The sequence below is a fragment of the Bubalus kerabau genome, chromosome 1 (genome assembly GCF_029407905.1).
Source record: "Bubalus kerabau isolate K-KA32 ecotype Philippines breed swamp buffalo chromosome 1, PCC_UOA_SB_1v2, whole genome shotgun sequence".
Lineage (NCBI taxonomy): Eukaryota > Metazoa > Chordata > Mammalia > Artiodactyla > Bovidae > Bubalus > Bubalus kerabau.
The window spans coordinates 173,474,843-173,501,479 of record NC_073624.1 but is presented as its reverse complement, the minus strand read 5'-3'; the positions used below and the strand labels follow the sequence as shown (position 1 = coordinate 173,501,479).

General features: G+C 55.0%; 3 protein-coding genes across 20 annotated transcripts; 1 reads left to right on the top strand and 2 right to left on the bottom strand.

Annotated features, from left to right (window-relative positions):
* Positions 1-2,856: 2,856 nt before the first annotated feature.
* On the bottom strand, positions 2,857-19,143 carry BORCS8 (BLOC-1 related complex subunit 8). 14 transcript variants are annotated; one of them, XM_055540555.1, is made up of 6 exons: positions 18,592-19,075; positions 15,939-16,051; positions 15,397-15,461; positions 11,530-11,640; positions 9,847-9,922; positions 2,857-3,945 (listed from the first exon to the last, which is right to left on the bottom strand). In XM_055540555.1, exons 1-5 carry the CDS (start codon positions 18,626-18,628, stop codon positions 9,889-9,891), a joined length of 360 nt encoding a protein of 119 aa, XP_055396530.1. In that variant the 5' UTR covers positions 18,629-19,075; the 3' UTR covers positions 2,857-3,945; positions 9,847-9,888. The 14 variants fall into 14 exon arrangements, with proteins under 14 accessions (XP_055396530.1, XP_055396513.1, XP_055396504.1 ...); XM_055540538.1 differs by lacking the exon at positions 2,857-3,945 and adding an exon at positions 7,001-7,232; XM_055540529.1 differs by lacking the exon at positions 2,857-3,945 and adding an exon at positions 7,001-7,415 and having other exon boundaries at positions 18,592-19,074.
* RFXANK (regulatory factor X associated ankyrin containing protein) lies at positions 18,656-24,617 on the top strand. 4 transcript variants are annotated; one of them, XM_055540485.1, is made up of 10 exons: positions 18,656-18,784; positions 19,418-19,560; positions 20,074-20,268; positions 21,745-21,828; positions 21,959-22,024; positions 22,302-22,402; positions 22,581-22,706; positions 23,060-23,126; positions 23,490-23,570; positions 24,395-24,617. In XM_055540485.1, exons 3-10 carry the CDS (start codon positions 20,082-20,084, stop codon positions 24,463-24,465), a joined length of 783 nt encoding a protein of 260 aa, XP_055396460.1. In that variant the 5' UTR covers positions 18,656-18,784; positions 19,418-19,560; positions 20,074-20,081; the 3' UTR covers positions 24,466-24,617. The 4 variants fall into 4 exon arrangements, with proteins under 4 accessions (XP_055396460.1, XP_055396453.1, XP_055396443.1 ...); XM_055540478.1 differs by having other exon boundaries at positions 18,686-18,819; XM_055540468.1 differs by lacking the exon at positions 18,656-18,784 and having other exon boundaries at positions 19,298-19,560.
* On the bottom strand, positions 24,096-26,374 carry NR2C2AP (nuclear receptor 2C2 associated protein). 2 transcript variants are annotated; one of them, XM_055540615.1, is made up of 6 exons: positions 26,174-26,373; positions 25,943-26,088; positions 25,656-25,746; positions 25,179-25,284; positions 25,039-25,106; positions 24,096-24,789 (listed from the first exon to the last, which is right to left on the bottom strand). In XM_055540615.1, exons 2-6 carry the CDS (start codon positions 25,978-25,980, stop codon positions 24,673-24,675), a joined length of 420 nt encoding a protein of 139 aa, XP_055396590.1. In that variant the 5' UTR covers positions 25,981-26,088; positions 26,174-26,373; the 3' UTR covers positions 24,096-24,672. The 2 variants fall into 2 exon arrangements, with proteins under 2 accessions (XP_055396590.1, XP_055396597.1); XM_055540622.1 differs by having other exon boundaries at positions 25,943-26,374.
* Between the last annotated feature and the right edge of the window lie 263 nt (positions 26,375-26,637).

The window sequence follows — 26,637 nt, the reverse complement described above, 5'->3', positions numbered from 1 at the left end:
AGAATGGCAGGTGCAAAGGCCCGGAGGTGGGCATGTGCCAGGTGGGTTCCAGGTATGGTGGAGGTTGGCATTGCTGAGAATGGGTGAGCAATGGGCAGCCAGAAGCAGAGGGGAGCAGGGAGGCCACAGGGGACTCGGGAATCAGGGTGAGAGAGGGGACTGCAGAGCAACTGAGTCCTGGAGGGTGCATGAGTCGGGGGAGGGGGAGCGGAGGCCGCGGTATGATTCTGGATTTTCAGCAGCCCCCGCGGTTGCTGTGAGGAGGAGCCCTCTAGGTGCAGGGCAGCGTCCAGCAGGAGTTGAGGCTCTGGTTGTGGAAACGGGACCGAGGCAGGCCTGTGTCGCAGCAGTGACTTGTTGCGACAGCTGGCCTGCACTGTTCCCTTCTGCAGACCCCAGCTCAACCAGACCCCCAGCTCAACCTCTAGTGAGCACGAACCTGGAGGGGGTCAGACAGGGAAGCTGACAGGCCTGAGGCCTGCTCGGCCCCTGGTGCAGGGTGGGGTGAGGTGGGCCTGGATGGGGCTCACAGCACTCCACTCGGTCATGGTTCGGATGGCGCCTCCTGTTTCTGGGTGCCTGATGTCTGCCCGGGGCCTACACTCCACCTCATTTACACACAGGACCAGCCTGACTCAGATAGCCCAGTGAAGCGGAGGTGGCTGCCCTGTTTTACACAGCAGGAAGTGGGCTCCTTCCCAGGGCCACACAGTGGGACCCCAGATCCTCATTCGAGTGTGGGTTTGTATCCCATGGCTGTCCAGCTGCACCCCAAACCCAGCCCCCCTCTGCCACCCGACCCAGTCTGAGAAGTGGGCCTGGGTACTAGTGGGGTCTGAGACACTCATTTCTGGACTACCTGGGGCCAACGGGCAGTCTCACAAGGCCCCCAAGTTGCAGGCACAGGGAAGCCCTTTGGGCGTGCTGAGAAATGGGATCCAATCCTTGTGTTCACCTGACTTGGATTCATGAGCCTGGGCTGGGGTGACCTCTCCTACCCCAAATGGGATCCCAGGCGTGTGATAAATCCTCTCCAAAAAAATGACATCTGTCTGCAAGTGCCTATGTGCCTCAAATCTTCCGGAAGGTCAAATCCCCAACATGTCTACACTCATTGCATCTGAGTTGGGGTGACAAATGACCTTAATTCCCTCTCTCCTCTAATTTGCATTTTCCAGATGTCTGCCTGGTTGGGTAATGATTTAATGAAATCAATCATTACTTGGAGATGGGAAGTAAGACGAGCTCAGACTTCTCAGGTCACAAGGGCATCCAGAGAGCTCAGAAAAGGGCAGTGATCTGTCTGAGGTCACACAGAGAGGGACAAGAGGAAGCTGGGGCCAGCCTGTCACTTCTGGCTTTTGTTCTCCTAGGGTCCGAGGGGCAGCCTGGGGCCCATCCTTTCTCTGAGGGGCCTGGGTGTTTCCACCTGGCCTCAGTCTTCGCTCCTACAGTGGCAGCTTCAGACTAGTGAGTTTCCAGCTGTCACAGGTGAGACCCCAGGACCCTCAATGTCCCCAGATTCCATTCACTGGAAGCCAAGATACACTTCTGGACTTAGGTGAAGGAAGGCAGGTATGGGGACAGGAGGGAGCAAGGCTTTATCCCAAAGCTCCGTTGACTTTTGGACTCAAACCCCACACACTTGTCTTTCTAAGTCTAAATACTTTTTTGAACCCCATTTCCTTTACCCCAAGAGTCTGCAAGTGCTCAACCCTGGACGCCAAAGGTCCAGAGGTCCTGACCTCCCTCTGTGAGGGTTCTCAGCCAGGTCAGTCAAAAGGCCTCATCTGTGTCTGACCTCTCAGGTCTGCAGCTTGGGGACAGGGAATAGCCTGGGACTCCAGCTGGTGACATCCATTGCCCAGGACCCTGAGGGACACAGAGGGCGGGGACCATGACCAGGAAAGTAACTCGGCCACCAGTTTGTCATATGCTGACAACCTCGGGGGGCTGTGACTACTGTTCCTCCGATGAGACACTGGGGCGTGGGGAGGAAGTGGCCCAGGCACTTGTGGTCCCCTGCTCAGGGCTCTGTGCCCACAGTCCTGCCCGCAGCCACAGAGGCACCCCATGGGCCCAGCCGAGACCCCACAGGGAGGGTGAGGGTCACGGCGGTCACAGGCACACGTGGAAGCCATGCCACATGAAGGTGCGGGGCCGTGACACACGAGGGCACACTCACAGCAGGAAAGCAGGGGACTGTGGTTGTGCACGGGGGCCTCCAGGATGCACAAAGGGGTGTGCCCCAGGAAAAGAAACCACTGGAGCTCACAGACGCACACCAGAGTCTCATGGCACCACGACTTTAGACACACAACTCCCCAGCTGACATCAAAACCTTCAGTCACATGCCCTTTGGCCATACAACCTTTCAGCGATGACACACACTCCCTCAGACATAACTCCTGGACATGCAAACCCTGGGACACTCACCCATTTGGACACACAAACGTCTCAGGAACACAACAACCCTTGAAAAGCCCCTCGAACACACCCCTCAGATTCACACCCCTTGAACATATACCCTTTGGACACACAAACTCTGGACGCATAGCCTCTCAAACTCACAATCCTAGGGCTGCAAACCTCTTAGACACAGCTCTCCCGCGTACAGCAGCACCCTCGGACCTTAAAACTCATCCCAGCCCACAGATGCCATTCAAAGGACGCTGTACAGACCTCGGCCCGACGCGAGACGCACCTGCTCCACCTGGACCCTCCTGTACTGACCGGGCGGCAGCGGTTCAGAACTCGGACCGAGCGCCGGGCGGCCACAGGTGCCTTCTGAGCTGGCGGCCCCGCCCCCTGGGAGCTGATTGGGCGCGACGCAAATTTGCATAGAGGGCGAGCCCGAGGGCTGCGGTGGGCGGGCACTTGGGCGTGGCCGGGTCCCGGGAGTTCCGGGACCGGGAATCCGACGCTGGAAGACAGTGAGGTGGGGAAACAGTATAATGAGGGATGGGGACCGGAAGGGGGCTGGATCAGACTTGCCAGGCATCCCCCGCTGTCAGTGGGCGACCCTAACCTTACCACTGAGCCTGACCCTAATTCGGACCCTGTCTGTAACCCCTGCTATCTCCTACCCTGGACTTACTCCAACCTAAGTGAAATGTAACTCCGATCGGGACCCTGAGGCCCCAGACCTAGATACCTTCTCGCAGCCAACCCTGACCCTTGCCCTCACCCAGATGCAGGGACTGCAGACGAGGCTTCTGGGATCGCTCGTGGCCTCACCCAGCTGCGTCCCTTCTGCAGCGGCATGTGTGACCCACATGCTTCGACAGGAGGATAACAGAGCCCTCGGTAACTGGGCACCCTCCTCCTGAAGTGGTCACCTTCTGGGACTCGACTCCTCTCTGGGATCCCAGCACCACCCACGACAGGTCCCAAACCCAGAGGGGGATCAGAGCAAGATTAGGGAGTGAATCAAGGTGGAAAGGATTCCAGGATGAATATGACTTTGGACTGGGTGATCCTGGAGAAGCCCCCAGTCTGGAGAGCTTCCCCTAAAGAGGGGCATTTGTAATGGGCCTTGAGACATGAGTAAGAGTTTGTCACTGGTGAGTTTTTCCAAGAGGACTTGCAAGGGGGTAGAGAAAGTGCAGAACATTCTTTGGTGGGGAAAGATGAAGCCTGCGCAGTGAGTGGAAGTAGATTGGGCTGGGGGCCCTTTAAAGAAGGGCGTGGAGATAGGAGGAGGGGGCCCATTTGGGGCAGACAAAAGGGGAGAGTAGGTGAGTTGCAATGGCTGTCTGTCATTCTTCTCAGAACACAACAGATGATCAGACCTCTGGACTCAGGAGGGAACATGTGGCGATATAGTATGTGAGGGACACTGAGGGAGGGAACAGAGGTCCTGGAAGGCTTGCGCTTCTCCCCACACAGCAGTTTCCCAATCTGCGACATGGGCAGTTTGCACCCCTAGCCGGCAAACAGATTTTTCTTTGGGAAAAAAAAAACAAAAACTAGGGTTGGTGGGGATCAGGTTTCCTGCCTCTCCCACCCCATCCTTGTTGCCCTTCAGTGCCCAACACCAGATGTTCGGGTGACCCAGACCAGGCTGGGGGCTTCTGCCTAGGCTCCAAGGCACAGAATGAGTCCTGCAGAGTGTGGAGGTGGCTAGGGAGCCCTGGGCCCCTCGAGGGCCGCTCTGTTTACCCGAGACCGCCTGCTTGCCTCTGATGCAACAGGCAGGCTCTGGTTACGTGAGGGCAGCAGCTGGAGCAGCCCTGGGGGCAGCCAGAGCTGAGCCGGCTGGGGATGCCCACCGTGGGGCACACCTCCCGCCCTCTCCCACCACTGGGGCTCCCTCCTGCGTTCTCGCCCCTGCCATGTGGCCCCCTTCCACCTCTCTCCTTCCCAAACCCCCTTCCCAACCCAGTCCAGACCCTCTTCCATCATTCACAGTTTCCTATAATGGCTTCTTCTTTTTGCCTTTACCCCTGTTCCTGTCCTATACGTGCGCCCATCACTGGCTGCGTTAGCCCGTGTGGGCTCACATCCTCCCCTGGGGCAATCAGGAACCTTGACCTCAGTCTTTTCTGATGAGGGGACCCTCGTAGGAGCTGGAGTAAGAGACTGGGGGTTGAAAGGGAGATTTCAGGGGCGATTGGAATAGAAAAGGCTGGAGAGGGAGATCTGGGAAGAGGCCTGGTAGATGGGGAAGGTGGACAGGGGTGGGAAAGTTAAGTAGGTGTAGAAGCTGCTCCTCCCAAGTCTCCCTTCTCCATATATTCTCCCAGAATGTCAGCAGGGGAAGCCTTTGACGGCTCCTCCATGGTAAGGGCAGTGTGGTTCAGTGGGTAGGGCTTCAGGCTTCAAGGACCCTGGGTTCCCACCTGTTCTGACTCCCACTTGCCGTGTGACCTCAGGCCAGTCACTTCACTCCTCTGAGCCTGTTTGCTCATGGGAACAACGGGGACAATAGTGGTGCCTCCTCAGGTGTAGAAGTGCTTCAAGCTCGGTCTCCAATACCCCCTCCTCCTCCCAAAGCCTTCATTATCCCCCTTCCATCTGGTGTTCTGACACCCCCATCCCTCTTCCCACCTCAGCACTGGCCCAGAGGTTCACAAATGCCTGTGTTCATCTCTGTCTCCTGGAGTCTGGGATCCTTGCGATTGGGCCGTGTGTTGTGGTAGCACAAAAGGGGTGTTTTCATAGGTTTCTTGAAAAACTGGAGAGGTTCTGAGTAGTCTAGGGGTCTGGGGACCAACCTTGGGGCAACCAGAGGCCTTGCTGAGGGATGAGGTGGGGCTGGCAACGGGCTTCCCAGGGCAGGACCCTCTGAGAGGGCAGGGCAGGAGTGAAATAAAAACCAGGACTTGGATCAGGGCTCAAAACAGAAAGTCAAAATTCATGTCTGACTCCTGCCCTGACCACCGTGGACCAGCCGCGGGCAAGTTGTTGCCCTCTCGGGCCTCCTTTTACTCCATCCAGAGATCTAAAAGAGGGGTCCCACACATTACCCAAGGAGCCCTTCCAGGTTACCTCCACTCTCACGGGCGCTAGGATCCCTACTTGAATGTCTCTTGGCACGAGGAGGTCGTTTCTGAGAGCAAGTCTTAGTGAGCTAGGGAATGCCCACACCCTCCACTTTGGTGAATAGATAAGGCCACTAGTACATGGGGGCAGGTGCGAGGTCTTTCTGGGTAGTGGCCTCTCGAAGTCTTAATTCACTTTCTGGATAACTGGAGCATGGACGCATGAGGTGAAAAAGGGCAGAGGGTCACACTGCACTCTCCAGGATCTGCCAAGACTGCGGACAATGACCGCTCAGAGGCGGAGAGCCCCGCCAAGGCTTTGCCTCTTGCGCCCCCTGGCGGTCGTCGGGGGTGGGACGTTCGCCAGGTGGTGGATTAATCGCTAAGTCCCATCTTGCGACCCCATTGGCTGTAGGCGGCCAGTCTCCTCTGTCCATGGGATTCTCCAGGCAAGAATACTGGAGTGGGTTGCCATTTCCTTCTCCAGGAGATCTTCCCGACCCAGGGATCAAACCCGGGTCTCCTGCATTGCAAGCTGATTCTTTACCAACTGAGCTATGGGGGAAGCCCCAGGGACATTCACCAGGAGTGAAGGGCAAATTGGCCATAGGAATGAAAGGCAAAAGTAATCACACCCCCCAGGCGCACAGGACTTGCGGTGGTGATGGCATCTGACAACCCACAGTCCCGCACAGACCTCTTTGACAGTACTATTAGTCACTGGCTGAGGTCGTGTTCAGAGACTGTGGGTGATAGGGAGCCTCGGAAGGTCCGGGGCACCCCATGACTGCTCCCCGCTAGCTCACTGTGCCTGAACCATCCAAGGTTGGCCCTCGGATTCATGAAATTACATCACTAAGCTGACCGTCTAGGGGGTCTGAGCTCTGGGGCCAGGGTTGGTCTGTTTGGCTCACCAGGGCATCCCCTGGGGTAGACAGGTCCTAGCTCCGACAGATCAGTGTTTGCTGAATAAATGGCTTCATGGTGGAAGGAGATGGACAAGAGGTGCTTTCAGAGTGGATGAAGAGTGTCTCGGGGGGCCAACTACACATCAGTCAGGGCCTACAATAGTGAACCTGAGGCTCCTCCCTCTAAACTGAGTTAGGGCAGAGGGAAGACAGAACGGTGGCACCCAGACCCCCAGGACACCCTAGCAGAGAAGACGGAGGGCTGACCATTTCCTGATGGCGGGAGGCAGTTATTTCCCAATCCCTCCTCCCAGGCCCGCAGGCCCCTCTACAGCCCTGACACCCGACTGGGACCCTCTCTGCCCCCCACCCCTCCGAACCACTTCACAGGGCCAAGTTGGGGGATGCTCCCAGAGCAGTGAGCCTGGGGCCCATCCTGGCTGTACCCTCAACAACTCCATTCTGATCGTCCTGATATATTTTGCTGGGCACTGTGTTGGCACACAGCTGACCCTGGAGCTGTACAAACCAGGGGCCCTGATCTCCCAGGCTTGGAATCCTCGGGGATCAGTGTGGGATCTCAAGTCAGCAGAAACAGACTCAGATCAATTTTGGCAAATGCAGTGATATTAGGGACTCATGAAACTGAAGAATTAAGATTTTTCTGTGTCAGGTACAGCTAGATCCAAGGTCCCAGGTTGGATGTTCTTAGGTTCCACATTCCATCTGCTGAGCTTACCAACCCGAGAAAGAAGATGGTACTTTTCGTACTTTTCCAGCAAAATCTTCAGGGAAGACCTCTCCTTGGATCACGTGCCCATCTCAAACCAAGCACTGTGACCTGGGAGATGGGGCGCTCTGATTAGCCAGGCCAGGGTCCCACACCTACCCCTGGGGTCAGGGTGTCTTCTCTATATGGCCTTGGGGTGGGCATTTCTGTTTGAGGTAGAACACAGTCCAGGCAGGCAATTACACAAATGTCTGTCTTAGTCTGTAGAGAAGGCTCCAGTCCATGCTTTCTTGTCTAGATGGAGAAAGGTAGGACCAGAGAGGGTGAGAGCCAGGCCCCATGTCACACAGCAAGTCAGGGGCAGGGCTGGGACCACATTAGACCAGGGTCTGCTCTCCCCTAGCTGTGTGACCTGCACAAATGACGCCACCTCTCAGAGCCTCTCTTATCCCATCTGTATTTGGGGTGACATCTCCCTTACAGGGCTGTCTGAGGATGAAAGATGACCACTGTGAGGTACCCGGCACAGAGCTGGACACACAGCAGGTGTGTGGTCGTGGCAGCAGTTATTGGTCCAAGGAGCCATGGCCATGTCCATGTCCAGGGCTAGGGCCAGTGAGGGGCGGGTAAGAATCCAAGGGCAGCAAAGTCTCGTCTCAGAACGTTCATAGCTGGCCCAGAGACAGGAGGGATGTGCCGGCCACACTTGCTTGGTCTTCGGTCCCCACCAAGTCCCACAAGGTTGTGTCAAAGAGTCCAGCTTTGGTCAGGCTAGGGGAGTAGAGATGAGGGTCAAGATGAGCTCTGAGATGCCCCCAGGGCTTCAGGGAAGCCCCAAGGAGGTGGCATCTGAAGCAGGATCCTGGGTGGGGCCAAGAGAAGAGGTGAAGAGCTGGGAGTTAGAGAGTCTGGGTGTGAATCCCGGCATTTCCGGTCACGATGCTGACCCTGCCTTGCCTCTCTGAGCTTGATTCCTCTTCTTCAAAATGCGGATGTGTGTAGGGCCCTGGGCCTGGAGAAGCAGGGAAGACCTCTGAAAGGTCACCAATAACCCTGTGGGGGAGCCATTTGGGGAACAGTGGGAGTAGAGGCTCTGAGAGGGGGTGTGGGGCGGCAATTCTGGGGAGAAGAGCAGGGTCTGTAGCGACAAAGGTGGGATCAGGAGGCGCCACAGAGCACTTTGTTCTGAGGGGGCACAGCAGTCAAGGGACAGCAGATGATTCGGGGCACTCGTGGCTGGCCTGGAGCCTCCAGGCATGCGCAGGAGAAACATGCTGGGTGTGGAGGGGTAGAAGGGGCAGCAGGGCAGCTTCCTGAGGAGCGAGGGTGGGTGGGACCACGGCACAGGATGCAGGAGATGGGGGTGTGTGGGTCCAGGGATGGTGGGCAACACTGGGTGGTGAAATGGGGTGGGTTGCTGACCCCCTTGGCAGCCCTTCTTGCTCCAGGCCCTCCCAGGGGTCCCCTGAGCACCCCCACAATCCATAGTGTTCCTCACTACCCCAACAGCCAGAGCCAAGGCCGGCACGTGGCAGGAGCACCAGAAGAACTCTGCCTGCACACCCATGAACACTGCCACCTCCTGACACTCAGGGCTGCTGCTCGAGGAGGCACAGGGGTCCCTGTCCCCACCCAGGCCTCCCCTGACCCTCTGAGAAGACTTCCGCAGCGCAAGCGCACACCATGGCAAATGAGCAGGAGGCTGAGAGCTAAACAAGCCACGGGCACAGTCAGCCCCTTGGCACCTCCAGTCTGCCTGTCTGCCCTGCATGAGCACAGAACAACAAGACGCCAGGCCAGGCTCGGTGCCATGCTCGCCTCAGATGGCAACCACACCTCCCAGTACTAGCCCTCCTGCGGTCCTTTCCCACTGGTCCCGGTCCTGGCCACATGACTGGCCTTGACCAATGGGATGCCCGTAACCATGCAGCAAGGGAAGGCTGAAGGAGCATGTGCACCCCGGACACTCAGGAGGAGCCTGGGCTGGCCCGCTAGAGAGTCCACATGGACTAGACACTCCCCCCCAACACCAGGCAGTGCTGGTCAAGGGCCAGATGCGAGGTTACCTCAGAATACCGGACCCATCAAGAACCACGGATAGCCCCCACGTGAGCCCAGCAAAACGGCCTGGCCGAGTCCAGCCCAAATTGCAGAACCGTAAGCAGGCAGATGATTGGTGTCACAAGCTGCTAAGGTTGGGGACAGTTTGTCAGGCAGCAGTAGCTGACGCTGCAACAGGCATCACCGTATGTAGTAATGTCCTCCCTGCCGCTGATGAACCACTGTGACGGAAGGGAAAAGCGGAGACCAGAGTGGGGAGGGTCACACGGCAGGTCACCAGTAGAAAGAGGATTCCAGAGCCGGGTGGATAACTGCCATGCTGGGCTCTGCCTGAGACAGTGAGTGTGGGTAAAGCAAGCAGGTGGCACACGGAGGGTAGCGAAAATGGGGCTCTGCTCTTCTTGAAGGGCAGGGGCTCTTGGGATCCAGACAGGGTCTGTGGCCTGGATGAGAGGCAGGAAGACGACAGAGAGCACCAGGGAGATGGGCTGACAGCCCTGCGCGGCAGAGGGCACCCCAGGTGCCCCTACTCTCTAGCTTCCCACAAACGAAGCCCAGGGAGAAAACCCCAGTGGTTAGTCAAGCAGGTCCCTCCTCAGATGCTGAGGGGATGGGTTAGTTCAGAGCATGGAGCAGAGAGGCTCCAGGTCCACTTGGCACTGACCTGGGTCAGAGGGGCCGAAGCACCTCCAAGTCTCTTCTGGGATCAGGCTGAGGAGGGTAGGAGTGGTTCCTCGGGGCTGGAACAAAACATGTGCAGCGTCTATGAGGCTGAGGTCCAAGGCCCTGAGGCGTGCTGGGCTAGACTGGATGGCACGCTGGGGTCATGCTCCAGTCTCCCAGGACTCCTGGCCTGAGCCTTCAGGGTATCCTTTGTAAAAGTAGGACCAGCTACCCACTTCAGAGGTTGCGGCTGGGTCTCATGTAGGTCTGGGAGCTTCAGATCCCTGGGGCTTGCAAAGAGAGGCAAGAGGGGGTGAGCTGCTACTACACGGCTACTGCTACTGGTGTCTTTCAGAGGCACAAGCAGGGCTTCTGGAAGCAGCTGGGCAACGGAGCTGAAAGTAGGAGCTATCGGTTTTGTGGCCTTGCTGTGGGGGGGGAGGTACCGTGCAAAGCTTGCTGCAGTGAACTCCAGTCCCAGTGGCTGTCACGCACCCGAGGCAGAGAAGCCAGGTGGTGATTCGGTGAACCCCCAAGAACCCTGCTCATGCTACCCTCAGAGGGCAGGTCACTGCATATCCCTTCTTACATATATGCAAGGCTTTTTCGGTTTTGACAGTTCTTGTGTGTTATCACACACAGCAACATAAAGGTGTTTTCTTCCTTTCTAAAGCCTTGTGGGGGACAGGCATGCCAGAACCCTACACTGCAGGAGTCAGACCCATGTCAAGGCTGAGGGACAGCTTACAGCAGGTGCTCCTGCCACCACCGCTGGGTCACTAAGCTGTGTCTGACTCTTCTCGACCCTACGGACCGTAGCCCACCAGGTGCCTCTGTCCATGGAGTACTCCAGTCAGGGATACTGGAGTGGTTGCCACTGCCTACTCCAGAGGATTTTCCTGACCCAGGGATCAAATCCGTGTCTCCTGCTTGGTAGATGGATTCTTTACAACCAAGTCACCTGGGAAGTGGTACAGCAGGTACATGGGTGTTCAAATGCATGTTTATTAAGCTATAATGAAAACAAAACCAAAAAGAGCTACTTCTCCCCCTTATGTAAGGACTGTAAGCACTTTTCACTCTTGCACCATCTGGTCATTGGCTCAAAGCCTCTTTCAGCTCTGGGCACCCTCCCCGCTGCCCTTGAGGTCCCTGCCCACCCCCCAGCCCCGTCTCCCCGCCTGCACCTACTCCAGTTACAACTGCCTCGGATGTTCCTCCAACACATCCAGCTCACCAGGCCCAGGGCCTCTGCCCCCCTGCCACACCGAACACCCACCCATGGTCACCTTTGTCTGCACTTTGTTCAAGCCTCTGTTGGCATCTCTGCCACCTCCTCAGAGGGGGCCCCCTTCTCCTCCTTCACATGTATCTGGAATGCTCTTGTCTGTTCCGTGTCTACCTGGTTGCCATGTGCCTCTCCCTGAGGCCGCAAGCAAATGTGTCTCGGTCACTGCTACACCCCCAGCACCCAGCCCAAGCACACAGCAGTGCACAGGAGCTGGGTGCGGGCTGACTCAGCTCCCACTACAGACAGCAAAGGACAAGAGGAAGTCACCAGCCACTGCGTGACCAAGAAAGGGAGTTGTCTAAGGAGCGAGAAGGTGCAGTTCCTGGCTGAGCAGCGAAGGTCCCTGCAGCAAGGAGGCTGAGGGCAGCAGGGGCGGGCGGTCCCAGCAGCTACCTGTGGCCCTGGGCCGTGGCGTTCATGTGGTCCCGGATGCTGATGGCTTGTTTGAGGAGACCCTCCACGCTGCGGAAGTAGACGCTGCTGTCGACAAGGTTCTTCACGGCACTGAAATGGGAGCGGGGCCCCAGTCAGCGGCACCAGACCAGACCAGTGGACACCTGCAGCCGGACCTCAGTGGATACCCATACTGGCCCAGTGGTTTGTCCAGCTGCCGGGGGATCCCATGGGCCTCCCTGAGGGCTCACTGTGCTTAAAGTTTAGATTCCCCTGTGGACCAGAACACTGGATGGCAAGACACAACTTTTGCTTGATGGCTGCTAGACCATTTAATGCTTTGAAGAAGCTGTAAGCGTTCAAAGATGACCTCAAAAATAACATGCTTTGGGCTTCCCTGGTGGTACAGTGGATAATATTCTGCCTGCCAACGCAGGGGACACAGATTTGATCTCTGGTCTGAGAAGGTTCCACATGCCTTGGAGCAACTAAGCCTGTGCACCGCAACTGCTTGAAGAGGCACTCTAGGGCCCGTGTGCTAGAACTGCTGAAGCCCATGCACCCTAGAGCCTGCACTCTGCAGCGAGAGAAGCCGCCACAAGGAGAAGCCTGAGCACCACCACTAGAGAGTAGCCCCCACTCTTCACAGCTAGAGAAAGCCCGCATGCACAGCAAAGACCACGTGTAACTCAAAATAACATCAGTTCAGTTCAGTCGCTCAGTCGTGTCTGACTCTTTGTGACCCCGGGGACTGCAGCACGCCAGGCCTCCCTGTCCATCACCAACTCCCAGAGCTTGCTCAAACTCATGTTCATTGAGTCAGTGATGCCATCCAACCATCTCATCCTCTGTCGTCCCCTTCTCCTCCTGCCTTCAATCTTTCCCAGCATCAAGGTCAGGTTTCTTCCAGTGAGTCAGCTCTTCACATCAGGTGGCCAAAGTATTGGAGCCTCAGCTTCACCATCAGTCCTTCCAATGAATATTCAGGACTGATTTCCTTTAGAAATCCAAGGGACTCTCAAGAGTCTTCTCCAACACCACAGTTCACAAGCATAAATTCTTTGGCACTCAGCTTTCATTTTTTTAAATAGCATGCTTTCCTTTTAGGTAACCTATTCCTCCCTCTGAAGGAAGCTTGTCAGCTGGACTGTGAAAAGCGCTAAAAGTGAGTTTAGACTCAGCACCATTAGAGAGGCACTTCTACAAAGCTGTGCTAAGCTCTGACGTTGCTGCCACATTGATGAATGTCTAATAAAAATGTTTCCAACAGCACTGCAGGAAATATTCAGCAAACCTCTTGGGCATCGCTAAGGCCAGAAAGCTGCCTGTGCAATGACACCTGCAGTAAAAACAAAAGGGTCGTTTCCAGGTCCTTCTATTAAAGACAAAGAAGTCACTCCCAGTCATCATCAGTCAGGGACCTGCCTGGAAATGGCCATGGGATCAAAGGTGCGGAGCGCTGGCTCAAACCCAGACTGTCCATTTGCTCATCTGACACCACCAAATGCAGTCAGCTTTCCTAGTACCTGTCAACTTCGATAAAAAGCTGTCTAACACAAGTTCACAACTGGCCCAACCAACAGACCATATAGTATCTTCCAGATTCACACCAACCAATAACACTGCGTGAGGCATTTTAAACAACTAGAAGGGCCCTTTCATGTCCATAGGAAACAGTCTATCAGCATTAGAGAGATTTACATCTCACGAAAGAGAACTGCTCAGAGTTCAGAGCAGACGGGCCCCCTGCCTACCACAAGGCAGTCCCATGGAACATTCTGGAACATGATGGACACATTCTTTATCCACTGAGCTGGCTGTTAAGCACTTGAAGTGTGGCTTGTAAGACTGAGGAGCTGAATCTTTCATTTTATTTCATTTTAATTCATTAAAATATAAGTGTAAACAGCCAACCAGGGTCCAAGCTCCTGCAATGGACAGGGCAGCTAGTGGAACTGGGAGGAAATACAGACTTTGATCTGTTCTTCCTTAAACCTGGGCCTTTAAAAAGAAAATTGTTTTTATTTGGCTGTGCTAGGTCTTAGCTGTGGCACACGGGATCCTTAGTTGCAACATCCAAATTCTTAGTTGCGGCACATGAGCGCTAGCTCCCGGATCAGGGATCAAACCCAGGCCTGCTGCATTGGGAGCTTGAATTCTTAGCCACTGGACCACCCGGGAAGTCCCCAACCTGGGCCAAAAGGTTCCTGGCGGACCAGGAACTATTTAGTAGTTGCAAGAAAAACTCCCTTATCTTTTCTACTCTTCCTGGAGCTGAGAAGAGTGTTTGTGACCACAATCCCCAGGAAGATGCCATCAGTCTAGATTACCCTCCAGCCCCAGCAGAGGGGTCAAGGCTGGTGATGGCAGAACTCCCAGCAACAGGACTTCCTGTCAAGGAACTTCGACTACACAACAGAAACAGGCAGGCAAATCCCACAGTGCCACGGACAAGGACTGCTGGGGAGTGTCTGCTGCTGCTAAGTCGCTTCAGTCATGTCCGACTCTGTGCGACCCCATAGATGGCAGCTCACCAGGCTCCCTGGTCCCTGGGATTCTCCAGGCAAGAACACGGGAGTGGGTTGCCATTTCCTTCTCCAATGCATGAAAGTGAAAAGTGAAAGTGAAGTCGCTCAGTCGTGTCCGACTCTTAGCGACCCCATGGACTGCAGCCCACCAGGCTCCTCCACCCATGAGATTTTCCAGGCAAGAGTACTGGAGTGGGGTGCCAGTCTAGCCTCCACCAAAACCTACAGCCTGCACTAGGAGCAAACAGCACTCCTAAGTCACCAACTCCTAAAGCAAATGGAACAAGCCCGGACATGAAATACAGTCACGGGGAGCCAAAGCAGCACAGGAGGCAGGTTGGCAAAGCTGCAATAACATGGAGAAGCACCAACTGCTGCTTTTTATTATCAGGTGCCTCTTTCACTTGGGGTTAAAAATTCTGGGTATTTACAGAAAGGTAAGCAAACAAGAAAACACAATAAATGGTATATCCCTGGTCACAGAAACTTTATTCACAGTAGCTAAAACATGGAAGCAACCCAAGTGTCCAAGAGATGAATGGATAAACAAAATGTGATCAGGCTATAGGCTGGAATAGTATTGGGCTCTAAAAAAGGAAGGAAATTCGGACATAGGCTACAATGTGGATGAACCTTGAAGATACTAAGTGAAAGAGGACAGTCACAAAAAGACAAAAAAAAAAAAAAAAATGCATGATCCCATTAATGTGAGGTCCCTTGAACAGTCAGATTTTTAGACAGAAAGTAGAATGGCAGGAGCCAGGAATGGGGGTGGTGAACGGGGAGTTCATGTTTAACAGGGACAGAGTTTCAGTTTTGCAAGATGAAAAGAACTCGGGAGGTGAGTGGCGGGGATAGCTGCACAGCATTATGAATATATTTAATACCACTGAATTGTCCACTTAAAAATGGTTAAGATGATAAATTTTACTTATGTGCCTCTTACAACAATATAAAAAATTAGAAAAAAATAAAAATTTAAAATAAACAGTAATGTTTTTGGGCACTACCCCCGGCTGCCATCCACCCCACCAGCCAGTCTGTGGTCCTGACTGTAGGTGGGAAACACTGGCCTCTTGAGGCACCTCCTGGAATCCTTATGACCCCCTCCTGTGACAGATGGTGGGGGCTGCTGAGGACGAGGAAGAAGCCTGACCGAGACGCATGAGGATCAAACAGTGAGAAGCACGGGTCTGGGCTGGAACTCTGCCCTGTGGCCAGCTGAGTCGAGCTCCACCTGCCCCTACTCAGGTGGGCTTGGCAGGCCAGGGCTCAGCAGGCAGCTGACGCAAGCCCCCAAACACCCGGGCCACCGTGGGGCAAGGCGGGCAGTGCTCACCTGCAGGCGTACTCCACGGTGTAAATGGCTCCCTGGCTCTGCTCCTCCCACCGCTGCATGTCAGCCTGTGGAGGGTGGGGAGCCGTGAGCAGGGCTGGCTGTTACCTCCTTCCTCCCAGTTCTCTGGAATGGAGCACCCGAACGCCAATCACCACGGCTGCAGAGACCCGCCCCCTCCAGCCCCAATCTTTCCTCCAGCAACTCCCACCCCTCCTCAGTCTGGGCTTTCTGTGAACACATGGCAGCTATGCCTCAGGACCTTTGCACAGGCTGTTCCCTCTGCCTGACACATCCTTCCCTTGGGTCCTCCTGCGGCTGCCTCCTTCTCACCACATGGGTCACAGCAGACGCAGCACCTTCTTCTTCTTCCAAATCCACCCCACATGTATCCATCCAGCCCCAAGCTGGGTCAGTGACCATGCACCTCCTTGCTCATGTCCCGGCCTTAACTCCTGCACCAACAGCCCCTGCTCCACCTAGCAGGCCCCAGCTCACAAGGTGCAGACCCTGGGAGAGGTCAGTCGCTAGGGCAGGACACTCACCTTATGCTGGGCCAACTCAGGCAGAGATCGGCGCACGTGCTCCTGCAGCCGGTACAAGGCCACAGACGGCTCATTGGCCAGGACGTAGACGCTCTCAGTGAATTTGTCAGTAACTGGGTCCAGGATGGACAGTTGGCAAAGTGGGGCCGGTGGGGAGAGGGGGAAAGGGTTGACGGGGGATCAAGGAGACAAAGCATTAGATTCCTGATTGCTCAACCTGTGAGTCCACCCAGAGTAGACGAGTGCCCAGCATCCCTCCCAGCTGGGTCACCTGTGGCCCTGGTGATGGGTTGCAGATGATCACAGCAGGGCCAAACAACTCCATCTCGGAGTCACAGAAGGGTCTCAATCTTGATGACATTAATGTATCCAGTGAATTCATGATCCTTCCCTTCCTAAACCTACTTGCTTGTTGCTACCCGCTCAGATCCACTCACATTTCATTCACCTGTGACAAAATCAGAGATTCTTCTTCAGATGCCCACTGGCAACTGGACCCAAAAGTGCCTGCAAGTTTACATGGGTGGATGGCTCTGGGCCATGACTGACCACCAAGGGGGAGGAAAGCCCACGACCCATGCTGAGTGTCCGAACAACTCAGAGGTGCGACTCGTCCCCATAAGCTCCCCTGTGGGAATGGACCGTGGCTCCCCTCTGCAGGATTCCACCTGAGGTCGCTGCTTGCTCAGCCTCCTCCGCAACCCTGTCCTGTTTCCCCCTCTCCTCTGTGGGGCTCTCTTAGTAAGTTAATTAGAGACAACTCCTCATCCCAGGGTGTGCCTCAAAAACAGCAGCCGGATGGTGGTCCCTGCCCTTCCTACCCCATCAATGAACAGCTCCTGCTTGTTCGGTCACAAAACAAAACCCAAAACTCACCCACTTCTACCACCACACTGCCCTTACTGGTCCAGGCATAGCTGTCTCTCACCTAGATCCCAAACTTAGCTGCTCCCTGGTCTCCCTGCTCCCCTTCCTGCCAACAATCCAATCCCCACAAAACAGATGAGATGAGCTCCTACTAAACATATCAGATAGGTCTCTCCCTTGGTTGAAACACTCCCATGACTCCCATCAGCCAGGGAATTAAATCTGCCTTGCTTCACATGGCCCAGAAGGCTCTGCATGTTCTGCTTGCTCTTACCACGCCCCCACCACCGCCTGCCTGGCCCTCTGCCCCAGGCACAATGGCCTCACGGCTGTTCCATGGACATTCAGCACTCTCCACAAGCACTTTCTGAGATGATGGGAGGGTTCTATAATCTATACTGCCCAATATGGTAGTCACTAGTCATATTCGACTACTGAGCACTTGAAATGTGACTCAGAAACTGAATTTTAAATTTTAATTAATTTAAATATGAATAAGTACCATGACTAGCATTGCAGCACAGCCCTGAACACTATGTCACCTCAAGCCCTTTGTACTTGATCCCGACAATGACACTGCCTCCATCTCCATCTCATTTCCCTTCACCCCTCATGTCTCAGCTCAAATGTCACCTCCTGGCCTTCCCTAATTACCAAGCTTAATCAGATGTCCCTGCAACCTCACTCTCAACCTCAGAACTTATTCATTTCCCTTATACTTAAATTCTTATTCTTTTTTTAAAATTCTACATTGGAGTACAGTTGATTTCCAATGTTTTGTTCGTTTCAGATATAAAAATTCTCATTCTTTATTAGGTTATGTTTATCTAAGACTTGGGATTTGTGAGGGCAAGTATCTCTGCGCCTTAGTTTTCTCATCAGAACCCACCTCAAGCTTTGCTGCAGAGATGGACCCCATCCCACTGCCCAGGACAGTTTAGTTAGCGACGGAGAACCTATTGGTGTCTGGGAGTCGAGGGAGGCTGTGCTTGAGACTGTCCAGTTTGGGTGTGCCCAGCTCACCACTGTGCCCTGACTCAGGCAGAACCCAGCCTGCCACCTCCAAACTGTATGTCCTCTTACCCTCTCAGGGCTCCTCCTTTTGAAAATGAACACAGTGGTAATAGCTTACACCTCACAGTGCTGTTACGAAGGATGTGGAATTAAATGTATTTGTGACGTGTAAATAATTCACTACAATAATCTATGTAACAAATTAACAACGACATTGACACTTTAAAAATAGCTTGTGGCATTTTGTAACTTGTAACTATGTCATTTACAAATATGTAAATATATACAACTGGAGAAGGGCACAGCAACCCACTTCAGTATCCCCGCCTGGAGAATCCCATGGACAGAGGAGCCTGGTGGGCTGACAGTCCATGTGATCCCGAAGGGTCGGACACGACTTAGCCGCTCCAACAACAAAGATATACAAATGCTTAAATACAAAGGAAACAGTACACACAATTGCCACGCCCCTGGCATTCTTCCAGTGTTTTACACACTGTTTTAACATATCAGGTTACTGAATTCTCATAATTTTATGGGGGGAGGCAAGGAGACTATTATACTCCCCGTTTTACAGATGACAAAACCGAGGCACCGAGTCTCTAAAGGTTTCAAAACTAGTCAGCGGTTGAGCCGGGATTTCTTGGCAATTCAATCCCTGCCCCCAAACGCTCCCTCAGCGCCGTGGCCCTCTGTCACCCCCTTCAGATTGCCCTTCTACGAGTCCTTGGCCCCTCCGCCCCGCCCCGCCCCGCGTGGGGCCCCACACCACCTTTCTTCCCCTTGAGCTGCATCTCGGGTTCTTCCATAGTAGCCACGGCCTTATTCCGAGGACCGGAACCGGAAGTCTGGAGGTAGAGACAACAGCCTAAACTTTCCCTGCGAAACTGGACGCCGCGCTTATCCAGTTCCGGTACTAATTGGTCTTCCCATCTAGATTCTTATTCAACCCAGACAGAAGGGCGGTGAGTGAGAGACTGGGGAAAGAGGCAATCGGGAGGTGAGTGAAGAGGGGCCGGAGACCCCTTGAAGCTCCAGGAGGGACGCCTCAGGCGGAGGAGGGGCAAGGGCTCCCTCCTTTACCGAACCCCTTTTCCGGAGGCAGACAAACTGGGGAAATACTCCATGCACTTGTACCCCACTGCTGCCACCAAATCCCTGCAGAGGCTCTTGAGTCCCCACGCCTGCATAGGAGATATTGCTTACGGAAGGGGGCAGCAGTGGTAGAGTCCCTCGCGCCCCCCTACTAAAGAAAGCCCGAAGGCGGAGCCGATTGGCTGCGTCAGGAAAAACGTGGGAGGAGTTAGGGGTGAGGAGGACGAGAGCCGTGAACTCGAGAGAGAGCTCTCTGAGGCCCCGCCCATCCCTCCCGACCCTACCAGGCTCCCTCCGGGGCGGCAGGGACGGGAATGCGCAGGCGCAACTGCATAATTCTTGCCCTGGCGGAAGCCACGGCCCTCCCCCAAGCCTTAAAGGGCCCGAAACCGCTCCTACTGCTCCAGCCTTTCCGCACTTTTGCGGGGGGCGGGGGTGCGCAGGCGCAGTGGGAGAACTCGGGGTGGGGGTAGCGGTCGCGTATCAAGTTGCTCTCGTCCCAGGAGAAGCAGGCAAGGCGCGGACAGTACAGGCTCCATCTTGGTGCCCCTTACATCAATTGGAAGAGAAAAGTTTGTGAGTTGCGACCCCAAGTTTGGGGGTACCCTGACTTGCGGCGTCGGGTGACAGAGGAGGCTAGCTGGAGGTGAGTGGACCCTGATGGATTGGCTTGGGAGGGGCGGGTGAGATGCAGCCAATCACATCTTTGTTGAGCCCTCGCTCATTCTAGGGATTTCCCCCCTCCCCCCAAAAAACAACAGCAGACATTTATTAAGATCTGCCCGGGTATCAGGCCTCTTGCTCAGATATTTACAGACATGATTTTTTTAGGCCTCATGTCTCCATTTTTTTAATGAGGAAACTGAGGCTTAGAGAAATTAAGTCAGATGCCCAAGCTTTCACAGCGTATAAAGTGGAGGGATTCAAACAGACAGCCGACCCCAGAGCCAGGGCTTTTAAGCAATGCCTGTTGTGTGTGCTCTGGTGGTGGGGAGGAGTGGGTCCAAGAAGGCCAATTAAAACTGGACTCTGGTGTTAATTTTCTGGCTGAGTCTGAGTTTACCCACCCTTACTGTGTAAGGCCAGGTATGCCGTCAGTGCCTACTTAATGAGTTGTGGATAATTATTGCCATCTCTCCCTGTTTGGCCCTTCCACCAGCTTTCCCCATGGAGCACACCCAACCTGCCGAGGATCTCAGCCTGACCCAGCAGCCTTCAACCCCAGAATTTGGGGACCCCGAAGACCCCAGGGACGAGGCCCCTGACAGCTCAGACACTGTGGTCCTCAGTCTCTTCCCCTGTACCCCGGAGCCTGGGAATCCTGAGTCAGATGCTGGCAGCCCCTCACCTCAAGGCAGGATACTCCCCCTGGACTCCTGCTTCTGGGATGCAAGAACGGTGGCATGTCGGGCCCAGCCCTCTGTCTTTATGTCCCATCACCTTGAATGTGTCTTCCCTCTCCACCCTGTGAGGGATTGCTTAGCGTTTTTTTTTTAATTGTGGTAAAATGCACATAAAATGAACCATTTTAACTGGAATTGCTTACAAGTCAGTGGCAGTAAGTTACCATGGTGTGTCACTTCCACATCTTTGTAGTTCTAGAACGCTTCCATCGCCCCAAAAGGAAAACCCCAGAGGTATTAGCAGTCACTCCCCATCCCCTTCTTCCAGCCCCTGGCAACCAAAATCCGCTTTCTGTTCCTATGCACTTGCCTGTTCTGGACATTTCCTATAAATGGGTTCATACAACATGTAGCCTTTTCTGTTTGGCTTCTTTCACTCAGCGTGTTTTTAAGGTTCATCTACCTTGTACTGTGTGTCAGTACTTCGTCCCTTTTATAGCTGACTGATCTTCCATAGTATGGAAGGACCATATTTACTTTATGCATTCATCCCTGATGGACATTTGGGTTGTTCCTCTTTTGGTGAACAGTGCTGCTGTGAACATGTATGTACAATTTTTGTCTGAACACGTGATTTCAACTCTTTGGGGGGGTACCATGCTAGGTCGGATGATAATTCTGCGTCTGACTTATTGAGGACCCAAGGATTTCTTTTGACAGGAATCTTTTGAGAATGTCTTACTCAGTCCCCCCAGGGCCTTTGCCCCTGCTGTTCCCTCTGTGTGAAATGCTCTTCCTGCACCTCTCCCCAGGTTTCTTCAGCTGGCCAGCCTCCCAGTTGGGCCTCTTTAGAGTGGCCCTCTCTGACCACTTCCTCTGAAAGGGACTCACCCCCCGCCCTTCCTTCTTTCTGCCCCTCTTCCACCTGCTTTTCATTTCTCCTGAGCCCGTATTTCAGCTTAAGCTTTCATTCTGTTTCTATTTCTGTCTGACTCCCTGGCTTGTCCATGGGCCCTTGAGGGCAGGGACTTTGTGCAGAACCTTGCCAGGATGGAGGAGAAATATACACCCTGGGCCTCTAAGAGGGTGGAGTGAGTGGATACTGGAGCCAGGCACAGCCTCTAGTAATTCCAAGCCCTCAGCTGCTGCTGCTGAGTCGCTTCAGTCGTGTCCGACTCTGTGTGACCCCATAGACGGCAGCCCACCAGGCTCCCCCGTCCCTGGGATTCTCCAGGCAAGAACACTGGAGTGGGTTGCCATTTCCTCTCCAATGCATGAAAGGGAAAAGTGAAAGTGAAGTCACTCAGTCATGTCCAACTCAGCGACCCCATGGACTGCAGCCTACCAGGCTCCTCCATCCATGGGATTTTCCAGGCAAGAGTACTGGAGTGGGTCGCCATTGCCTTCTCTGCCAAGCCTCCAGGGTCTGGTCTTAAAACCCAAGACATACTGAGGGGAAACCGAAGCCCTTTCTCTCTCTCTCCCAGCAGGCAGCTCCCTGAAGCACTCAACGACCCTCACCAACCGGCAGCGGGGCAATGAGGTCTCGGCCCTGCCAGCAACCTTGGACTGTGAGTGGGCCCCTGGTCCCTGGGGCGAGAGAAGTGGCGGGGTGGCAGGGGCTGAGAGGCGCAACTTTGGACAGGGAGTAATGGAGCAGGGATGGGATAGGTGAGGACTCTGCCTCTCTTTGGCCCCCAGCCCTGTCCATCCACCAGCTTGCAGCCCAAGGGGAGCTGAGCCAACTGAAGGAGCACCTGAGGAAAGGTGTGTGCCCACACATGTGTGCCAGTGTGTCCATGCCCACACGCGTACGCCAGTGTGACTTCACCTGCTGGTGTGTGCGTGTGGCTGCTGACCTGACCTGAGCCTCCACATGTGTGCCTATGTCTGTACATGTGCCTGCGCATGTCCACATGTGTCATCCACACGTATGCCTCCCTGCCCCACACCTGACCCCAGCCGCCCACCCCGTCCCCAGTTCTACAGCCTTGGGGAGAGTGGGCAGAGGTACATCCCAGTGGTACCACCCCCCTCCTGCCAGGCGACAACCTCATCAACAAGCCGGACGAGCGCGGCTTCACCCCCCTCATCTGGGCCTCTGCCTTTGGAGAGATCGAGACTGTCCGCTTCTTGCTTGAGTGGGTGCGTCCCAGCCCAGCTGGGGGCTTCCTGAGGACTGGAGGGCGGGCAATGGTTTCAGCTGAGTCTGCTGGGGCCGTGTCTGTAAGATGGAGCTAACATGGGGGCCCCAGGATTGCAGAGGCTGCCCCCACCCCTCCCTCTGCCCTGGCTCTGTCACTGCCCCCTCTGCTCTTCCCAGGGTGCCGACCCCCACATCCTGGCCAAGGAGCGGGAGAGTGCCCTGTCACTGGCCAGCACCGGTGGCTACACGGACATCGTGGGGCTTCTGCTGGAACGAGACGTGGACATCAACATCTATGACTGGGTGAGGTGCCACCTACTGGCCCTGGGCGCCTCACAGGGTACCAAGTCTGTTCGGGGTGCTGAGACCCATCCCCAAGCCTCACAGAGCTCCCAGTTGTTTTTTTTTTTTTTTTTTTGAGGGGTTTAGCTGACACATAAACAGCTCAGATATAGTGAACAGAGCTGAGGCTGCCTGTAGAGCCAAGGGAAGTCAGGGTGGGCTTCCTGGAAGAAGCAGTATGTAAGCTGAGATCCAGGGAAGAAACTAGATGGGCCAAGTGACAAACAGGAGGAACCACATTAAATTGGAAGGTGTGGGGGGTCATGAGAATCTGGGAAAGATGGTGTCGGTTGTCCTCTACCCGTTCCTGACAGAATGGAGGGACGCCGCTGCTGTACGCCGTGCGTGGGAACCATGTGAAGTGCGTGGAGGCCTTGCTGGGTGAGTGGAATAGAGGCTGGCCCTGCAGGAATCCTGGCGGCCAGGGAGGGGTCTGAGCTCTGCCTGAACTGCTCTTGGGATGGGTAAGAGCTTTCTCCTGGAGGACTGCAGTGGGGATAGGAGGTGGCAGGAACAGCACAGGGGTCTGGCCGACTGGCTTGAGCACCCACACTCTGCATACCTCAGAGACCCTGGAGGTGGAGATCCCAGTGGCCACATGCATCAAGTCAGGCTCTAGTCCAGGGCCACACAGCTACCAGCAGACCCATGGCTGCGTGGTGGGTAGTCCCTGCACCTCTGCACCCCACCCAGGCTCCTGGTCCCCAGCCCAGCTTCCTCTGCAGCACCTGTTCTGCTTTGCAGCCCGAGGAGCTGATCTCACCACTGAGGCAGACTCCGGCTACACCCCGATGGACCTCGCCGTGGCCTTGGGATATCGGAAAGGTTGGCCTGAGACATTTGGAGGCAGTGTCAGGGTGCTATAGGTGGGGTAATCCACAGCAGGGTGCACAGGACATCCCTTTTGGATGTCAGATGCTAGCAGCGAAAGTGTTCATGTTAGCAAACATCAGGCGATTGCTGGTGTATACTTGGCCTGGGCACGTACTAGTCCCAGCTCTCGGGACTCCCCGTGTACTGGGGCAGGAGGCCGATGTGTATCGGTGACAGGGGCCGTAACGGAGGGACATGCAGGCACTGAGTGGTCTAAAGGAGTCCCCGATGGGGCGAGGATACCACGAGGGCCACAGTGCGCATGGCCGTGGAGACCAGCCCCCTCCATGGCAGGAAGTGGATGTGAACAGGGGCTGGAGACAGACCCCAGTTTGACTCCCTACTTCAGAAAATGGGGAGATCCTAACAGAACTAACCCCTGGGGTCATGGGGGGTGGTGCACGGGAAATATCCCATTCCATCCTTCCTTGATGAAGTTTTAGTCCATTTGAAACAAATAATTTCTCACAGTCCTTCTCAACTCTAAAAGTTCCAGTTTGTCAATTTTGTTAGGTAAGGAATATTTTTATAACTGAAAAACCTCCCAAAATGCATTTTACAAACTTCGGGGAAATTGAGGTTCCTAGGGCGGGGACCTCTGTCTTCCCAGCTGTTCTCTGGCACGTATCTGATCTCCCTGAGGAGGAAATGGGTCCTCCATCCAGGCCCCAGGGCTGAGGGCCCTGCTCATACCCCGAGGGGAAGGTACAGGTCAGCCTGTGCCTCTGCAGCCTCCGTTCAGTTCGTGGCCCACCTCCTCCCTGTTCTGTTTCCAGTGCAACAGGTGATCGAGAACCATATCCTCAAACTCTTCCAGAGCAACCTGGTGCCTGCCGACCCCGAGTAAACACTGCCCACCAGGGACTCAAGACACTCAGGGAACAAAATGGTTGACCCAGAGCTGGGGGAACCCAGAACCAGCTTCAAAGGCAGCTCCTGGACAGATGGTGGGAGGGAGCCCTTTCCAAGAGGAACCAATAAACCTGTGCAGAACTTGAAGGACTTTGCTGTGCTTCCTGGAGGGCTTCCTGGAAGAGGCAGCCACCCAGCAGCCTCACACCTTCTTCCCTAGCACACGTAGGTGGTAGATGACCACTCGGCCAAAGAAATCAGTGGTGTCCTCAAATGTCACCTTCAGCCGGTCCACCTCAGCAGGTGGCACTGGGAAGGTGTAAGCAGAACAGTCAAGGGAAACATTTATCTTTTCCCACCTGCCAGCCCCAGCTCAGATACATCCACTGCGCTGGGTCACCCAGCACACTGTTGGTCCCTCAGAAGCTCTCACACAGAACAGACTGTCGTGAGCCCATTTTACAGGTGAACCAGTGGAGACCTAGAGGACACTTGCCCAAGGTCACAGGCCGGGGCCCACAGCTTTCAGAGGCACAGATCATCCCACCCAGTGGCTGAAACAGGATATCTGAAGCGAGTTGTTGTCCTCAGGGTAAAAATCCACAATCTTGCTAAGAGCCTCACTCCCCAGAGAACCTGTAGCAGAGAAAGAGGCAGTGAGGCCAGCGAGCCCTCTCTAATCCCCTACTTGCCAGGGTTTTCCAGTACCTTCCAGGCGGCCCTGGCGACTGGAGAAGCCCCCCTGGAACTGGATCTGCAGCTGGGAGACACAGATGCACTGGGGAAACTCCAGTGTTACCCACTGGGAGGGACCCTGGAAGCAGACAGAAAAGGAAAGGCCCATGAGCACTTCAGACTCAGCCCTGCTATGTCTGTCTCTCTCATTCACACAGTCCATGAGGGGTGGGGAGCATAGTGTGAGCCCAGGTTCCCTTCCTGGCCAATCTGCCCAGCTGGGGAGCCCCCAAATTCTCAGGGGACACTGGACCCCTAATTCTTTCATTCATTTCTTTTGGCAGTGCAGCACAGCTTGTAGGATCTTAGTTCCAAAATCAGGGGTTGAACCCACACGCTCAGCAGGGAAATCAGTCTCTCAACCACTGGACCAATAGGGAATCTCTTAGACTCCCTGCACTGATTCTGATTAACACTAGGGGTGGAGAGTCCAGGGAGAGAGTGCCTCACCTGGTCCGAGTTCCAACACGTCTCCTCGTCCTGGTCGAACAGATGCTTCTTGCCAAACTGCCTGGTGTTCCGATTCAGCACCGAACTCACCCTAAAGGCAGAGTCGCAGCGTGGAGAGGTGCTGAGCACCGTGGCGCGGGCTCGCCTACTCCCTGGCTCACCCCTTCCTCACCACCGCTTCCCTCATTTCTGTCTGCCCCTTAGGGACTGCACTCCAGGCCAAGGGCCTCCTCCGCCACTGCCCGCCCCCATTCACACCCCCCACCACCCCCGCCCGGGGCTCTCACCTGCTCACTGTCTCTGGACAAACCAAAGAGTGGGCCATCTCGGTTCCACGAGGCCTCGCAGGACTCAGAGCTGGGCTCAGTCCAGGTTCGAATCCAGGCCGCCAGAGCGTGACTCTGTTCCCGCCTCAGAATCCACGCGTCCTCACCTGTAGCGCGGCACAAGATCCGTCACTGCCCGGTCTCTCCAGGCCTAAATGTCTCCTTGACCAACCAACCCCTTGGTGGAAAAACCTGGAGTTTCGGAGACACTGCTAACGATCCCAAGGCCAGGCCTTTCACAGTGGGTCCAAGGAAGGTAAATAGGTTTCCTATCGGTTTAGGGAGTGGGCGTTCCTTCTCGGAGCCTCAGTTTCTCTAAAACTGCTTTCGGAACCAAAAGCAAGATCCGGAACCGCGTGAAAGCCGCGCAGGCGCGCCTGGCCCTCGCGCCCGGGGCGTGGTTTAATTTGCCCCGCCCCTCAGTGCCTGCCTCTTAAAGGGCCCTGATCCAGTGATTGCGGGCTTCCCTGCTGGCTCAGTGGAGAGGAATCCTTGCAATGCAGGAGACACGAGAGACCTGAGTTCGATTCCTGGGTTGGGAAGAAAGAAATGGCAACCAATTCCAGTATTCTTGCCTGGGAAATCCCAGGGGCAGAAGAGCCTGGAGGGGTACATTCCAGGGGCTCACTAAAGAGTCAGACACGACTTCCCTGGTG

What these genes read in the sequence shown, in the direction of transcription:
- RFXANK (XM_055540485.1), top strand. Translation starts at nt 20,082, where the DNA reads ATGGAGCACACCCAACCTGCCGAGGATCTCAGCCTGACCCAGCAGCCT. An exon ending in TCCGCTTCTTGCTTGAGTGG is followed by an intron (nt 22,403 to 22,580) that starts GTGCGTCCCAGC and finishes TGCTCTTCCCAG; the next exon opens with GGTGCCGACCCCCACATCCT. An exon ending in GGCCTTGGGATATCGGAAAG is followed by an intron (nt 23,571 to 24,394) that starts GTTGGCCTGAGA and finishes TTCTGTTTCCAG; the next exon opens with TGCAACAGGTGATCGAGAAC.
- NR2C2AP (XM_055540622.1), bottom strand. Translation starts at nt 25,980, where the DNA reads ATGGCCCACTCTTTGGTTTGTCCAGAGACAGTGAGCAG. An exon ending in TGTCCAGAGACAGTGAGCAG is followed by an intron (nt 25,747 to 25,942) that starts GTGAGAGCCCCG and finishes CTCTGCCTTTAG; the next exon opens with GGTGAGTTCGGTGCTGAATC. An exon ending in CGTGTTGGAACTCGGACCAG is followed by an intron (nt 25,285 to 25,655) that starts GTGAGGCACTCT and finishes GTCTGCTTCCAG; the next exon opens with GGTCCCTCCCAGTGGGTAAC.
- BORCS8 (XM_055540502.1), bottom strand. Translation starts at nt 18,628, where the DNA reads ATGGAAGAACCCGAGATGCAGCTCAAGGGGAAGAAAG. An exon ending in CTGAGTTGGCCCAGCATAAG is followed by an intron (nt 15,462 to 15,938) that starts GTGAGTGTCCTG and finishes CACCCTCCACAG; the next exon opens with GCTGACATGCAGCGGTGGGA. An exon ending in ACCGTGGAGTACGCCTGCAG is followed by an intron (nt 11,641 to 15,396) that starts GTGAGCACTGCC and finishes CTCCCATTTCAG; the next exon opens with TGCCGTGAAGAACCTTGTCG.